Source organism: Schistocerca gregaria, chromosome 2 (genome assembly GCF_023897955.1).
Source record: "Schistocerca gregaria isolate iqSchGreg1 chromosome 2, iqSchGreg1.2, whole genome shotgun sequence".
Taxonomy (NCBI): Eukaryota; Metazoa; Arthropoda; class Insecta; order Orthoptera; family Acrididae; genus Schistocerca; species Schistocerca gregaria.
The window spans coordinates 500,451,447-500,469,147 of NC_064921.1; the positions used below are offsets into that span (position 1 = coordinate 500,451,447).

General features: G+C 40.1%; 1 protein-coding gene across 1 annotated transcript in view; it reads right to left on the bottom strand.

The window, feature by feature from the left end:
- Positions 1-323: 323 nt before the first annotated feature.
- Positions 324-17,701, bottom strand: part of LOC126328360 (protein takeout-like) — a 142,396-nt gene continuing 125,018 nt past the window's right edge. Inside the window, exons 4-6 of the mRNA XM_049996029.1 lie at positions 15,813-15,946; positions 5,881-6,033; positions 324-1,716 (exon numbers count right to left, since the gene is read on the bottom strand). Coding sequence (XP_049851986.1) covers positions 1,565-1,716; positions 5,881-6,033; positions 15,813-15,946 — 439 coding nt within the window. The 3' untranslated portion in view covers positions 324-1,564. The remainder of the gene's footprint in view (positions 1,717-5,880; positions 6,034-15,812; positions 15,947-17,701) is intronic.

A 17,701-nucleotide genomic window follows, 5' to 3' on the forward strand; every position in this document is an offset into this window, starting at 1 on the left:
TGTAATCTGTTCCTAATAAACGCGAAATTTGGGCACACGATGTGCTAATGAGAACCCAATAGTTATTCCCCTAACTTCCATTTCCCTAGGTTTCAGGAGAATGCTATTGTATTTTCATTAATATCTAAGGTTTAAAGATCCTACAGACAATTTTTGACGTGTTTCCAGTTGGTATATTACATATCCGATGTGGCAATTTGTGATGGTACCGTCTCGTTACTGCTCCAATAGTTTTATGGCTTCATAGGATTCATCTGTAAAAATAAACATGTAGCAGTTCTTATAGCTGCTTAAAACGTAACGTTAAAGGATTTTGGAAATAGTTTCAGTATAAAATTGTATTTCCATGCTTACCAGGCATACTGCAGCCATAATTATTGCCCAAAGAGAGGACATACAATACTTGAACATACTTATTTCATACAAAGTACTGCTATTTACAGATGTTTGCTATATCTAGATCAAAATAACAAAATGATTGACTGTTAGGCACGAAAAGAGGTGATGTTGGCAGTTGGTTGTTATCTACGTCACTAATATCGTTGCAGCAGTACAGTACTACATTCTTTCATATGTGTTCTATTAATCAACTTTCGATCACTTTGTCATTATGATCCACGTGTATGAACGTTAACATGTAAACATTTTAATTCAAAGCAAATGCTAATAAACTGATGTTTTAAAACTCATTCCTTTCGGATAATATTTTGACTCACAGATCTATAAATCTCACCCCGACAATAACAGTAACACAGTTAAAAAATGCAGTACTGACTCACTAAATTAATTATATAAAACTTATATCGAAATACTATAAGCATCCTCCAAATTTCAGGTAAATATTGTTTGCAGTAAATTCTATTTTATTTTTCGTGTACGTTGTGGCATTTCACACATATTTTTCTGTAACGTGAACTAAAGGTGACATTTTTCGACTTGTTATTTTTTTTTGCCAGGTTGCCATACGACTCCATACCGCCAGAAAATAATAAACGTATTTAACTATAAAAATTCATAAATCCTGAGCTGTATTAAAGTCACAACGGAATAACACATATTTGTAGCGCAGCTGCGTTAAGTGTTATAAGCTATATCGGTATCTTCTACTAAGAGTATTAAGGATATTTACTCCTGAAAATAACCTTCTGATGAAGGGACATGTTTGTTGCTGTTGGCAGTTAACACTCCGTAACGAAATACACCAGATATATTCTGTTTAATAAGCATCGATGCACTTCTTGGAAGGAAAATCAGTAATACTTTTTACTATCACATCCACTCTTTATTTATAATGCAGATTACTTGCATCTGCCACGGCAGCGTACTGCAAGCAGTTTGATAAGTATAGGTAAAGAAAGCGGTATTGCGAACATAATACTGTTTCTCGTCGTCTCTAACTCGAGCGGCACACGTGCGGCAGTACCAGCCTACTTGTGTGGTGAAATGAACCGCCAACAACAAGGATTTGTACTGTCGCTGGGACCGTAGCCGATTCAAGTGTGAGCACGACAGACATGTCGTTTCGGACGAGCCAAATGCTGAGTGCTGAGTGTCCCGGTGACCCCTACTCTGGTAGCAGCACGTCTTCCGGGAAGCTGCCGAGAACCTGGTTGGCCACGTCTCGGAACAGTTGACTGAAGATGCGCGTCGTGCGAGGCTTCAGCTGGTTGAAGATCTCGTGCGAGTTTTCGTTCAGGAACATGTTCATGGCGGTACCTGTGGGCAGAGCAAGAGCACGGCAAATTTGGAAACGTAACTGCGATCCTCTCCAGCAGGGTGGCACAGCAGTGCAAAGGAAGACACGCTTGAAACACTCAAGCGGAGAGAACATATTCCTTGCAGGTCTTACTAAGATTTCCAAGAGTAAATTAATTTCAGCATACCGCACACAATGAAGCAATGTTGACGCACAACTACACATTTCGAACCATGCGCACTCATCATCTGGTTGTCCGTGAGTAAATTATTATTCAGAAGTGCTTGAGTATGTAAATTAGCCGCCATAACTTACACAAAAAGCCCTTCTCTTACTTTAAAATATCTTTCCGTTCATTTCCATCTCTGTGAAGATACCACTTTAGTTCTATGCATCTTTATCCTTTTTCTCATGTAAGAGATTGCAATAGTCCCGGTTTTGTGTTTCTACGTTCTGTGACTGCTATCTATGGAATTGCTGTTTTTCATTTTCTGCCGTTGTGCTGTTAAACATTTCTACGTGCACAAAATTGTATATTAATTTGAAATCTTAATTAATGTAATATGCTAAATGGAGCCGAGTGTAGTGGCAACAAAGGAATTTGGAGATAAGTGCAGAATCTGAATATCGCCATGAGTAAGCACGACGGTCCGTAGCAAACAGCTATAATCTATGTTTACCGTACATTGCGCAGTCTGTTTTCGATGCACGTCGCGGATTGTAAAGTCAAAATATACGTATATTGAACTTGTTCCTGCCGTCGACTATCATATCATAAAGTAACTTGAAAATTATGAAATGCGAACAGTGCAGTAACGTGTCCGCTGAGTGGACTGTCATCTGTAGTCCGCCATTTACCAAACAGATCACGACCAATCAGGAAAGAGTAAGTAGATTTTCGTTGGTGAGGCTTTTAGATTGCGTGAAAGCTTTAAATCTGACAAGTGCGTGTTGGCTGGCATTTCTTTACATTTCTGAACGTGTCATGTCATTCTAGATCTATTGTGGATGAATTTTGAGAACATTCAAATTGTTACGTTTTTAATTATTCTGAGATAACGTATTGGACAACTTATACTCAATTCATGAGAAACATATCATTTTGCCCCCGATTAAAAATTTTTTGGTTGTGTTTTGCTTCACTTTGAAACATAATTGATTTTTGTTGTTCAATTTTTGTATGAACACTGTCGTGTTGGATAGGAGTAATATTAGGGAGATTCCTATTTTTTTACAGCTCACTAACGCTTATTCACCAGTGTGTCTGCTGTTCAAAAACGTGTCCAGCCATGTCCTCTAGTTGTTACATCGATTGACTTCCAGTACAATGGCTTCTCCTGAATAAAAGGTAAACGGTTAGCAACTGTACCCTCTCATTTGGTTGTACCACCGTCTAACACATATATCTTCTACTGTGATCTTACTGTAGCGTATTTTTACATTAAGTATGTATGAAAAGTTTTTTGTGTGTTGTGTTCATACTAATATAAGAAAAATTCCATAAAATCATTAAGGACTCCTTTGTACACCCAGTCTGTATATTAAAAACATTATCAAATAGCGGATATTTCATAATGAATATCGACATTTTAAGTCTTTGTTGCATTTATTACATTCATCTTACAATAATATATAATACGTCATTGAAAGGGTAATTCAGACAGTTTCTATTGCAGGTGTACAATGTGAGCACCATTGTTCAGAGGCCACAAATCGATTCGATACGAAAGTTCTTCCCTAACCGCAATCACTGTATCTGGAGTATTGTTGCAAGATCTGCTCCAGTTTCGTTTCTTGCATAACGACTGTGGTGCATCTTCTTCCAAATAAGGAAAGAGCCATAGCTCTAGAAACACCAGTGACAGTTGCTTCATCGAAAAAGAAAGGTTCATAAACTTTTCGCCAGGATATGCCACAAAAAACGTTCAATTTAGGGGAGTTTCGTTGCTTCTGTAACATCTTGTGGGGGTGTGCTAACCCCAAGATGTCTACACTGTGTGTTCACATTTCCACTTGGTCGAAATCTGTATTAGTCACTCAAGGCGAGGCGATCGAGAAAATATTCGTCAAGCTGCAATGTTTCGTTTGCGAAGTTGGCACGTAAACTGCGGTCTGTAGCCTTTAGAGCTTGTAAGTTCTGCTAACGGTAAGGGCGTAGTTGTAAACGTCTCTTTAAAAGTCTCCACAGAGACGTAACTGAAACTGCTTCCAAAGTGATTTCTTGGGGCTATGCGTGAAAGACTCTCTCAGGCGTTCAAGGGAGGAGGCGGAGATTAGAGCTTAACGTCCCGTCGACAGCGAGGTCATTAGAGACGGCGCAGAAGCTCGGATTACGGAAGGATGGGGAAGGAAATCGGTGATGCCCTTTCAAAGGAACCACGCCGAAATTTAGTTGGAGATATCTAGGGCAATCACGGAACATCTGAATCTGTATGACTGGACGGGAATTTGAACAGTCGTCCTCTCGAATGGGAGTCCAGTGCGCTAACCACTGAGCCACCTTCCTCGCTTCATGCCTTCAACACATATGCTTCGTGTCGCGTGTTTTAAGTTATATTTGACGAAGTTCTTCGCTTCGAATGCCTAACTTCACATTGTATGGTTTAAGAGTGTTTGCAGATGTCTCTGTTATTTTTCTGTAATATGGGACAGTCACTATCCCCTTCCATCCTTAGCTAGTCCTGCTTAATCTTTTATACTTTCCCAGTGTATGAACCAATTACTCACATTTATATACTAACAGTTGTTCACTACTACTGCTTAGTAACGTTTATCTCGTTCAGTCTCTTTTCTACTACAATTGGCACATTCGCCGCCCTTCGCACTAAACTTCTAATGAACCTTCTTTACAGGTTCGTGTAGGGCACGATTCGTTTGTAATCACTACAGCTGTTACATTAATGTTTCTGAAGTGTTTAAAAACATGTGGATAGCCATGTCTGATTACATCTGGGTATAAAATTTGAAAACATCTCTTATTTTAGAGCTCACCAGTGGAGTTAATTCCATCATCGAACCCATTAAATATACTGACAATTTTATCAACGCCATCTTCATTTCCACCACGAGAAACAATGTATCAACATAATGTTTATAATAAATTGTTATACCTAACGCCGCGCGGGATTAGGCGAGCGGTCTAATAGCGCTGCAGTCATGGACTGTGCGGCTGGTACCGGCGGAGGTTCGAGTCCTCCTTCGGGCATGGGTGTGTGTGTTTGTCCATAGGATAATTGAGGTTAAGTAGTGTGTAAGCTTAGGGACTGATGACCTTAGCAGGTCAGTCCCATAAGATTTCACACACATTTTTATTGTACTTACCAACGAGCTGTCAGATCTTAAAACTTACTCTACCAAGTTATTGCTGAAAATATCCACACTCGTGACGAGACTGCTTCATTTCATTACTTAACCATTCTTATGGATGTAAAATTTATTGTCAAATGAGAGCAAAACTTCGAGACCAGCTGCTGCAACTCGACAAACACTACCGTTTCCTGTATCGAGCCATATTTTTCCAAGCGAGGAAATTTCTTTAGGTAATGTCAACCGTCTCATCTATCGAAACATTAGCATAGAAGTTCCGAATGGCCAGTCTGAGCAGTCGGAAGAAGTTCGTAGTTGTTTTATCTTTTATTTGCTTGATGAAAGCCTAACCGCAACGCGCAGATGATGAGAGCATGACTCTTGAAACGCGTAGCTGTGTGTTACGATTGCGTTATAGTGTGCAGACTGCTGAACAAATGTAACGATATTTAAAAAATTCTTTCTGGGTAAAGCTCCAGTTTTAATGGGAGCTGTTTCTATTACTATAATTATACACAAATTACTCCTAAATAAAGAAATAACACCATATTTTTACAGAGCTAAATCTATTTGTCGTACTGTGAAGCAGTACAGTTTCATTTATAATAGTGCGCGTTTAATTGTCTCCCGTTGCCTTACGTGAATATGGAAATGGTAGTAGAGTATCACTCGAATACATTTATCCAGGCCCCCTCTCCATGCAAAAACTGTTTGTGTGTGTGTGTGTGTGTGTGTGTGTGTAAATAGAGTGAGGCAGGGGTGAGGAAGGGGGGGGGGGGGGGTGAGAGGTGAGAGGCAGGTAAAGTGTAGTAGGACAGATGACACTGAAGCTCTGTAGCGGCAAGATTAGCTCATTGCTGGTGAGAAGGCGAACTCACCTAGTTCATTGTCACCGTCAAGCTGCTCGCCGAATTTGTAGCTCACATCCGAAGGGATGACGTCCAGCCCAAACTCGTCCAAGGCAATGTATCTCCTGCCGTCCTGCCGCGCTTCTGTGTGGTAGAACAGGATCCACACGGCCGTCACGTCAGCTGCGAAAAACAACATTACGTCTCGCCTTTACTCTGCACACACTCTTTTATGATTGATCAAAATATTTGTTATTTTTTTTATTCAGCACTGTGTCTCCATTGGTAATCTGTTTCTAGAAACTGTAGGGGGTTATGAACAGCTAATTTACGGCAACAACTTCACCTGTCTTTCTTCACTGCCGTTGTTAAAATTGGAATTAAGATGAACATTTTTGTGTTGTTTCTAAGCTTATTTACTGTTCATACTGTTAATTTTAACCTTACAACTAGTCTATATAAATAAAAATATAAATGTTAATTTATTCAAAAACGTTTATCTCCGTAAGTTCTTGACCAATAGCTTTGAAATTTTGACACAACGTTGAATTCAAATGCGGGCGTGATTTTAGGTACACATTCCTTTAATATATGTATATTTTAATACATATAAAATAAAAAAGGTACATATGTAATATACTAAAGTAGAACATTGTTACCAAAAATCTCAGAAAATACTTTTGCGATTTACTTCAAATTTTTACACATTACTGTAATAAACGTTTAAACACGTATAGAGTATATACTTTTTAATATATAGATATATGTATAAAATATACAATAGTGAAACGTTGCTAGCAAACAAGAAAGTTGTATTTGTGGCTTATTGGATCATGGTTAGGATACTGCTACAGAATCTGAATTTGCAGTAACAAAAACAAGGCTCTAGGTAAGAGAGAGATGGGAAGAGCAGATGGACGGAGGTGTGTAAGGAAATGGACACACAAAACGGAAAGGAGGATATGGACAGATAGAGGGGCCAGGAGGAGACTGAGGGAAAGGGGGTGGAAAAACTGGACAGACAGAGGGGGGAGGTGGTGGAGGACTGAGAGAGGGAGAGAGAGAGGGCAGGAGGAGATTGAAAGAGAGAGGGATGAAGAGAAGATGGACACAGAGAGGGGAAGGAGTAGGAAATGTATAAACAAAAGGGGGAGGGATAGGTCGACAGAGACAAGCAGAGGAGGAGATTAGGACGTATATTCAGTTTCCGTACATGTTAGAAACGTGTGATTTCTCTTTTCTTTCTTTTCCATCAAAGCAGACTGAGTCACAGCGAATCTTGGCCGGATACAGCTAGTACTAAATAAAAACCTACAATAAGATTTAAGCTATTTTCGTCTCCCCTCTTTTGTTCATATGTGAGGTTAAGCTACATACTGTTGTCTACTGGTACTGATCATTCGTTTTTTTTCATCTTAAACTAATACTAAACTAAATAACTGTATTAAAACTTTATACTCACATCTTATTCGGTTACCTCAAAAAAGTATAGCCGGCACTTCTTTCGTCACCGTCAGAGTTAGTTGTATGGTTTGATTGTAACTGTTGGTTTCCCCACGCCTTGGTAATCTATTTGGGAAACTCTTGTGTACGGCACATTTTTGACTGGTAATTACTCACACTCTCTAATGTATCCCATTAAGTGCTCCATGCTTTTTTATCCTTAGATCAATTAGATATAAGAAAACAAAATGAGAAGTGTTCTCACTTGTATACTTCACAAGTTGACGTGAGCCTGACTTGTATTCCACATTCTGTTTTGCTCAAAAGTGCAACTGCTCATACCTTCCCTGCTTCTGTACCCAAGAAGTGGTCTGAAACGAGACTTAGGCGAGAGTGATCTGAAGCATGTTATCCACTTAATACTCCACGAAAAATATGAACGATAGATGCTGCTGCAATCTTACTCATTATTTTAGTTATCACTTCAGGTACATCGTTCACTAGATTTCCTCCTCTACGTGCATGACTGATGTGGTGTGAGATCTGGTTTCACCTTGGATCAAGTTCGTTTGATGACTGGTAGTAGACGTTATTTAGGATGAAGTCCATCGTCAGGTTTGAGCCTTGAGAAGGGTATCCTTAACGGAGGAAAGTAGTTCAGTGAATGGGGAATATAGAAGGCACAGTGACGACGGACTACATATAGTCCTTGACTCTGAAATCATTTACAACTCACTGTTTACATAGTTACAAACACTAAGCTCTTCCTTAGATTGATATGCCTTACCTTATTGGTATGCAATGAAAGTTTTTCAGGGAAGAGTGGGATCCAAATGTTCTGGAAAATACATTTGAAGGACGTACAAGAATGTTTATTTTTCAAGGAAAAAACTTTTCGTCATAGTTCTTCACAGATCTGTCAGTCTAGACTACAAGATTTCCGTTTCTATATTTCACATTATGAGCAGTTCAGGCTTAAGAAAATGTAAATTAATTTTGTGAAGTGCTATGTTTTTGATTAATTCTACAGGGAAAAGAATATGAATGTAACTGATTCCTACAAACTGATACAGAGTTCCATTAGTCAGTAGTTTGCTCCTGAGGAAAATGATGGTGACAACTGTCGAAACACCGACTACGTTACCATAGCTGACGCTGCTTGAAACTGAGTAAATTTTACTGATATTCAATTTGTGGGCATAAAGCCGTGGACTATGGCATTATACCCATAAATATCAGCAATTTCGCAAACACCGGTCATGAAAAGCGTACCTTGTATGAGTAAGTTTTGCTAGATTACATTAGATTAATACTTGTTCTATATATCATGAACACGACACTTCCTAATGATGGGGAACATGTCAGTTTAACAAAAGGTTCCTTTACGGATGACGTAATTCAGTTTTTTTAAATAATTGCAAAATTGCAAATTGGTGTCTAAAAATTGTTCCATTGAGTAGACGGATTTGTCATTATGAAACTGTTTTGTTTTCCAATGCTGCTTGGCTATCTGTCAGGCTTTTGAAGCTATCTGGTAAGTGACAAAAGACGTTTGTGGCAGCATAATTTACGCATTTCTATGCCAGTTAGATTTAACGTAAGATAGTCAAGATCAGCCTTTCTCCTAGTGCTGCTTTTGAATTGGAATAGATTATTAATAGTATATTTCATAAATGAATATATATATATATCGTGAAACTGCCATGAATATTCCTATTTCTTTAAATAAATGTCTGCAAGATGTTCTTGGGAGGGCTCCAGCTATTATTCTGATTACATGCTTTTGTGCAATGAATACTTTTTTCCTTGTTGATGAACTATCCCAAAATATGATTCCATACGAAAGCTGTGAACGAAAACAGGAATATAAAACTAATTTACTGATTTGACTTATCGCCAAAATTAGCAATAACCCTAATAGCCTAAGCAGCTGAACTCAAACGTTTCAGCAGATCATCAATGAGTTTCTTCCAGTTCAATCTCTCTTCAATGCACACATCCAAAAATCTGGAATATTCTGCTTTAGCTACAGACTTTTGTTCAAAGTCTGTATTTATTAATGGTGTTAAGCCATTTACTGTACAGACCTTGTTTTGTCAAAATTTAATGAAGTCCACCTGCAGACAACTTAATAATTTTATGAATGACGTTATTTACAATTTAGTCTGCGAACTCCGGTTTGATGGGTGTTATTACCATACTTTTAAAATCATCAAAAAGAACTAGCTTTCCATCTGGTTGAATACAGAGTGGCAAGTCATTAGTACGTATTAAGAACAATAAGGGACCCAAGATAGTTTCTAATGACGTTGTCGACGGGACGGGGCTTTATTTCTCATTTTTCTTCCGTATTCCTCGAAGTCTCTACGAAATCATTTCATCATTACGAAGGATGTAGGACAGAATAATAGTAACAGCCTTATTAACCAGTATCATATGAGGGTTAAAAGCTGTATACTATTATATTTAAATACATTTGATTATTAACATAGATGACAATTTTTAGTCTTCATCCTACCTCCTAAAGTATAACCATATTATTGTAATCCGTTCAACAGGGTTCTTCCACGACACATTTGTAACAGAAATGGTAGAGAAAATCCCAGGGTGATGTGGACAGAACGACGGTTTGTGAGGTGCCCGGCTTGACTGTGACTGGAGACACGAGCAAGTCGCCTTGAGGTGTGTAGCGTGTCATGCTTCAACATCCGCTGTGTCCGATAGCCTAGATTCAATGTAACGTAATGAGAAACTGGTGCTGAAGCGACTACTGTTGTGTCCTGCCTTGTACTCAAGAGTGACCTGTTACCACAGGAAATGAAAACTGATCTCACAGAGTCGGAGGTAAAGAAATATTTGTCTTTGTTTGACTCTAACTTCATAGACCAAATTCTGGAACAAACTGCTGATCTTCAGGATTTTTGACGAAGCTATTTGTACGTCTCACATGACCAAACAGTGTATTAGACTGCCAATTTTGTGTTTGTTGTGTTTTCTGTGAATGGAATTTCTCCGCAGTGAACTCCAATATTTCTATAAAAGTAGGGTATTTGATCAGATGTATAAGTATGTATAGAAAATGGAGTGCCAAGTGGAGAAATCAGAACATTCGACGTATTCTTCTGTTCGATAGAGGGGTGATAGCAGCGGAGGAAGCCAGAAACATTTACGCCGTGTGTGGACAGAGCACAACACGAAAAGTTTTCTCGTTTTATGGAAGATCGTTTTGACATTAGTGACTCTTCACGTTCAGGAAGACCTTCGGGGTTTGATGAAAATCGTTTAAACGCATTAATCCACAATGTTTTGAGGCATCAAGGGATCACAAATTTAGCATTGGAGGGCAGCGTGGAGGGTAAAAATCGTAGAGGGAGACCGAGAGATGAGTACACTAAGCAGATTCAGAAGGATGTAGGTTGCAGTAGGTACTGGGAGATGAAGCAGCTTGCACAGGATAGAGTAGCATGGAGAGCTGCATCAAACCAGTCTCAGGACTGAAGACAACAACAACAACAACAACAACAATCCACAATGATGCACGCAGTGTAAATGAGAACTGGCAAACGTGACGAACTGTAATCATTCCACCAGGGTGCAACATTTTCATGCAATGGAGAAGGTGTGTGGATACCGCATGCTGCAAGCAAAATCACAAAATTCAGCGGGTGGCAAAATGCCAATGTCTGCTTGCTCGTCATTTGTCTCATAAACGACACCGATCATTCCTATCCTATATCGTCATTTGTGATATGAAATGGTGTCTTTATGTTAACATAAGGAAAAGAAAGGAATGGTTGAGGGGAAAAAAAGCAACAGCTCCTCGTACACAGTCCATCACACATACACAAAAGATAATATTCAGCATCTGGTGGAACAGCGAAGGTGTGGTGTACTACGAAATGTTTCCCCTAGGTGTAACCAATACTGCTGACATTTACTGCAGATGTAATCCAAGAATGACATCCAGGAAGACTGCGTGAGGCGATGGTAGTCCGCGATAACGACCGCCCGCATTCTACTAGAATGACGAAAAACACTCTTCTTCTCCGCTCTCTACCAAACAACCTTCAAGGAACTTCCTTTCTGATTGAAAACGCGCTCGAGACATGGCTCGACGAGTTCTTCGCCTCAAAATCGCGTGATTTCTAAGCTCGCGGAATCGGGAAGTTATTGCAGCGTTGGCAGACTATTGTAAACAGTGTAGGAGAATATATTATTAATGACTAAAGTCTCTGTTATGCGTCTCCGTTGTGTTTCTTAAACGCTATGAACTTATGCGCCAGCCTAATAAAACGACGTTGAGCAGGAATCTGCAATAACTATGTAGACCTTCACGGCGTATTAGTATATCAAATTCTTTTTGGGTTTCCAAGCGGATCAAACTGTCAATTGAGCACAATATTTCAGTGGTCCACCTGGCCGACATCATCAGGAGAGAAAAGCTTGATCCGCTTGGGAACCCGACAAGAATATGATATAGGAAACTGCAGTGTTCTTTTTTTAAAGCAAGTTCGAAGGACAAATTCATAGTTAACCCGATGTGCTCAGAAACGCCAAAGAGAACCTAATCCAGGATCGTCGTAAGGGGATTTTAATCCCACTCCACAGAAAGAAGAAGAGTAATTTACTATAGACATGGACACCACTTTTAGTGATCGTATGGACAATGACGGGGAATCAGTCGGCCGCTATCTTATGGAAGAAACCATTCAGAAACCTGTCTGTTGTGATTTACGAATAGCATGAAAAATCTGGATATCGTAAGCCGGACCGTGGTCTGAATTCCGTTCTCCAAGATAATCGACTTAAGGCTTGCAGCATATGAATGTACTGTTGTTGTCTTCATTTTTCCGGCAGTAGGCTTCTATAAGCTCCGGCGCGGCAGGCGTGGACGTTCAGAGAGCCTGACTGCCAGTGTGGAACAGTGCGGACAGAAAGCGGAAACGAACGTTACTGCCATTTCACTCACAAGGAATTCCTTGAGTGTGAAGCCACGAGTTCAGTCTTTAGTAAGGCCCGTTTGAGAGTCCATGAGGTGCAGAGCTCACTCTTATATCGTATGTATGTACCACACTTCACAAAACTGACATCGTCCAAATTGAAAAAATGTTCAGAACAAGCCATTAACTTGCACCATATACAATTAATGAAAAACGACGCGCCACTGTGACCACAAAGATTCGCACCACCAAGATCAAAGGCGAACTCCTTGGGAAGTCAGAAACCGTGCAGGACGTTCAGCTAGATATCCACTCTTAAATAATGTATATAGAATCACGTTGGTGTAACGGGGTGATGAGAAGTGATGGAATGTGGTGGCATGCAGCCGAATACGAAACAGTCTGTCGTGAAGCATATCGAAAAGCTGGCTCTCCTTTAATGCGTAGTAGCAGTTAGCGCGATAATGTATTTTATATGCACGGATAAAATAAACATCCAGCGGCTGAATTTGTCTAGTGGTTAGAGCTGGACTGCAATGTCACACACTTTTCAGATCGAATAATCTACTCTAAAGTAGTAAAATGTTTGGTACGAAGACCATTAATGAAGCAAAAGCAAGTTATTTTGACACGCTATTGGCAAAAAGCAGTGCTCATACCATAGCCTGCAGTTCTTTTACGCCCATTTTTCCATTATTGCTTGCTGTGACATAAATATTTCCTACTACCCGTGCAAGATCACGTACGAGAAAAAAATCGTAGGGGGCAGAGCACCTCCAACTTCTTGCAGCACAATAAATAAAGTTCCAGCCAATTTACCATCCAGATTAACAGTTGTCATAAATGTGTACGAATGCATTAAGGCATCGATGTTAGTCGATCTTGATACAACTCTTTTGGTACTTCTAATATCCAGGGTTCCTTTCATAAGCATTTCCTCTTCAAATCTCGATTGGTCGGAGTTGAAAACAAATTCGTTACTGAACGATGGGATAACTATGTTTATCTCATCTATAAATGTTCGTGCGATTCCGCAGTTCGCTATGCATCGTGAAGTTGACGCTTTGTTTGAAATTTCGTTATCTTATGCCTTCCAAGTCTACAGCACTGTTTGAAGTTATGCGACCATCCACTTATTCCTTTCAAATTACTATAATTTATGTCAGACGCAATTTGATGTGCATAAACTAATAGGCCACATTATACACACCCTCTAAATTGTATCCAGGATCTTTCAAATGCGCGAACACCGTTTTGTCTTCCCTTGAATATCCTTTGTTTTTTTCTTTTGCGCTGCAGAATCATAGTGCTGCGGACTTATTCGAAATCTGTTCATAATCTCTTTTTTATTACTATTTTTTTTTACTACACTGCGGAAAATCTTCCATGTAGCAATTATGTTTAGTACCCGTACCTTGGACAACGAGTGTCCTTTACAACTCTTCACTGGAGACGGAATTTGTAGCTCCCTGTCCGATAAGGAAGGTGATCTGCATGACTCGACTTCTGTTTCAGTAACGCTTTCACTTACTAACCACATATTGTCATCATTGTACTTCTCATGTACACAGTCGAGTGTATACGACACCACACATTCCACAGATTCATCTTGCAATAACGCTAATATTTCATCTGCCACTTCTTTTACACTCTGCGAAATTCCCTGGGTTCCTTTCTGACGAAATGTTGTTGTAGATGTAATGTAATGTTGTCTTTGTTTATCGTTGCACTGCTCTGATTTAGACCAACACCACTGGCACTGTAGGAGTTACTTGTCGATGGCTCTGAGCACTATGGGACTTAACATATGTGGTCATCAGTCCCCTAGAACTTAGAACTACTCAAATCTACCTAACCTAAGGACATCACACGCATCCATGCCCAAGGCACGATTCGAACCTGCGACAGTAGCAGTCGCGCGGCTCTGGACTGAGCGCCGATAACCGCGAGACCACCGCGGCCGGCCGGCTTGTCGATTAAGCACTTACGCTCCGTAGCATCATGCTGTGCTCATCATTGGATAACTGCAGCCTCACCCTCTGCTGCCATTAACAGCCAATATTGCGGTTGCAAGGTAGACAATATGTGGGACATCGAATGCTGTAAAAATCATTGGCCTTTTGCGACGTCGCACTCAAGCAGTTCCTTCTCAATTACCAATAAATCAATATACAGGGTGATTCAAAAAGAATACCACAACTTTAAAAATGTGTATTTAATGAAAGAAACATAATATAACCTTCTGTTATACATCATTACAAGGAGTATTTAAAAAGGTGTTTTTTTCACTCAAAAACAAGTTCGGAGATGTTCAATATGGCCCCTACAGACACTCGAGCAATATCAACCCGATACTCCAACTCGTTCCACACTCTCTGTAGAATATCAGGCATAACAGTTTGGATAGCTGCTGTTATTTCTCGTTTCAAATCATAAATGGTGGCTGGGAGACGTGGCCGAAAGACCATATCCTTAACATACCCCCATAAGAAAAAAATCGCAGGGGGTAAGATCAGGGCTTCTTGGAGGCCAGTGATGAAGTGCTCTGTCACGAGCTGCCTGGCGGCCGATCCATCGCCTCGGGTAGTTGACGTTCAGGTAGTTACGGACAGATAAGTGCCAATGTGGTGGCGCTCCATCCTGCTGAAATATGAATTGTTGTGCTTCTTGTTCGAGCTGAGGGAACAGCCAGTTCTCTAACATCTCCAGATACTGTAGTCCAGTTACAGTAGCACCTTCGAAGAAAAATGGACCAAAAACATTTTTGGCTGAAATGGCACAGAAAACGCTCACCTTAGGCGAGTCACATTCATACTGAGTTGTTTCCCGCGGATTCTCAGTGCCCCATATACAGACATTGTGACGGGTTGACTTTCCCGTTAGTGTGGAAAATTGCTTCTTCACTAAACACAATCTTTGAAACGAAAGATTCATCTGTTTCCATTTGAGCAAGGATAAAATCACCCTTTTTCGTAGGACTCTCCATACAGTTGATTGTGGAATTTGCAGCTCTCTGCTAGCTCTGCGAGTCGATTTTCCTGGGCTGCGAACAAATGCTTGCTGGATGCGTGCTACATTTTCATCACTCGTTCTCGGCCGTCCAGAACTTTTCCCTTTGCACAAACACCCATTCTCTGTAAACTGTTTATACCAACGTTTAATACACCACCTATCAGGAGGTTTAAAACCATACTTCGTTCGAAATGCACGCTGAACAACTGTCGTCGATTAACTTCTGCCGTACTCAATAACACAAAAAGCTTTCTGTTGAGCGGTCGCCATCTTAGCATCAACTGACGCTGACGCCTAGTCAACAGCGCCTCAAGCGAACAAATGTACAACTAAATGAAACTTTATAGCTCCCTTAATTCGCCGACAGATAGTGCTTAGCTCTGCCTTTTGTCGTTGCAGAGTTTTAAATTCCTAAAGTTGTGGTATTCTTTTTGAATCACCCTGTATTAATGGCACGCTATCTCACTCTGTGGACATAAGCATTTTGCTGAGAGAGGTAGATTAGGAATGTTACAATGCTGATGAAGATAAGAACAACAAATTTTCCGAGTTGGATGAGTCACTTACTCATGTTGATCCAGAAGAGGCCATTGGCGACTAGCGGAAAGGTGAGAAGGGCTCCACGTCCTTCGAAGGCACCGTGAACGGTGAAGCTCGGTGTCTTGCTGATCACCTCGAACTTGCTGTCCAGCAGATTCGCCCTGCAAGAGATCACACGATGTAACAATAACTACAACTCGTATAGTAAGGCGACTATTGGAGGTAAAGCACTGTAAAACTGCCGTATTTGTTTACAGGCTAACGTCTTGTGTCTATTAGTAACACATCCACATTGCTGAACATTGACCTACATCATCACAAAAAGAAGAGAAAAGATATCAAGCGTTTAAAAGTACTCTCCAGCTATTTCAAAAATGGCTCCGAGCACTATGGGACTTAACATCTGATGTCATCAGTCCCCTAGAACTTAGAACTACTTAAAGCTAACTAACCTAAGGACATCTCACACATCCATGCCCGAGCCAGGATTCGAACCTGCGACCGTAGCAGCAGCGCGGTTCCGGTCTGAAGCGCCTAGAACCGCTCTGTCACAGCGGCCAGCTCCAGCTACGTCACTTGGAAACTTCTGAAAAGTACTCTAAAGTCATTTGGAGAACATTATTAACTAACATTTTTGTATTTGGACGTACCTGTTTGGTTACGGTGTTTATGTAATAATAAAACACCTCCAAACACTAGTTTACGGTATATTGATTTTACGACGTCCAAAGCGCTTTGGAGCTACAAGTCCGCTTTTGTAAATCTTCACTCAGTTTTTGCAATTGCCTGCCTATTGTGATTTAGGACTAACACGATAAATCTAAATATCATAGTCGTCCCGTTATCTGAACTCCATTCGGCAGGGTAATCGATTTAAGGGTTGCAGCATGTGAATGAAATGTTTTTATCTTACTGTTGCCGGTAGTAGGCTTCTAAAAGCTTCGGAGCTACAAGTCCGCTATTGAAGAACTTCACTCAGTTGTTAATTGTGCGACAGTATCGTGCCACATGATTTTTGATGTGGAAAAACTGTAAATATAGATTAAGATCATAACCATCAATCTGGCATTGAATAAATACCCTCTGCATCAGTGTAAAACTTGTGCTTTACACTTCCACTTTACATAAGCTGAATTTTCTTGACTTTTTGCGCATCTCAAAACGCCTCTTCCTTTCACGAAGATAATTTGTACTTTCGAAAGCCATCGTTCAGAACATGTTTTTTATATTATTTATTTCTACGCAAATTGTAAGTCGCTTACGAGGTGCAAAGACACTCTGTGCACTCTTATCGTCTGCTAGGAAAGTCACGTCTTTGGCTGCACATTTAAAGTTCCGCTGAGGTAAAATAAAGGGAGTTGTCATGACGTCACGAGCTTGAAGCCGACGTCCGCCATGGTAGTTGCCTCAAATATTATCTTCTGGTGGAAATGTTTTGATCAAAAATTCCCTTTTGTGTCTTTTACAGGAGTTCTAATCAATTTGATTATATTCTAAGGTGTGAAAGGATCACAGTTCATTCCTAAATTGACTCATTGAAGCGCTATTTTCTTCCACACAAATGAGTTTTCCTGCCGCGCTTTAAGTTTTCTGTAGTGTTTTTATTTATGCTAATTTGACTTTAGATTTCCCACAAATCCGACTCGAAAAGCCCGCTAGGTGAACGCTATGAGGAGGAAAGATTGGGAACCGAGTAAACATAGCAATGTATGCTCTCAGCATTTTCGGGAAGAGGACATAGACCGACTATCAGGTTTTGCCAGCCTGTATTAAAGAAAATGCTGGATTACGAAAGAAGACTTTTCACATCATTTACTTCTCTTGTTGGTTATTCAAAACGTGTAAGGAAAACAAAGTTACATGAAGGAGCGAAACTAGTTGTATTTTTTTATTTACGAATTTGGCCAGCTATGGAC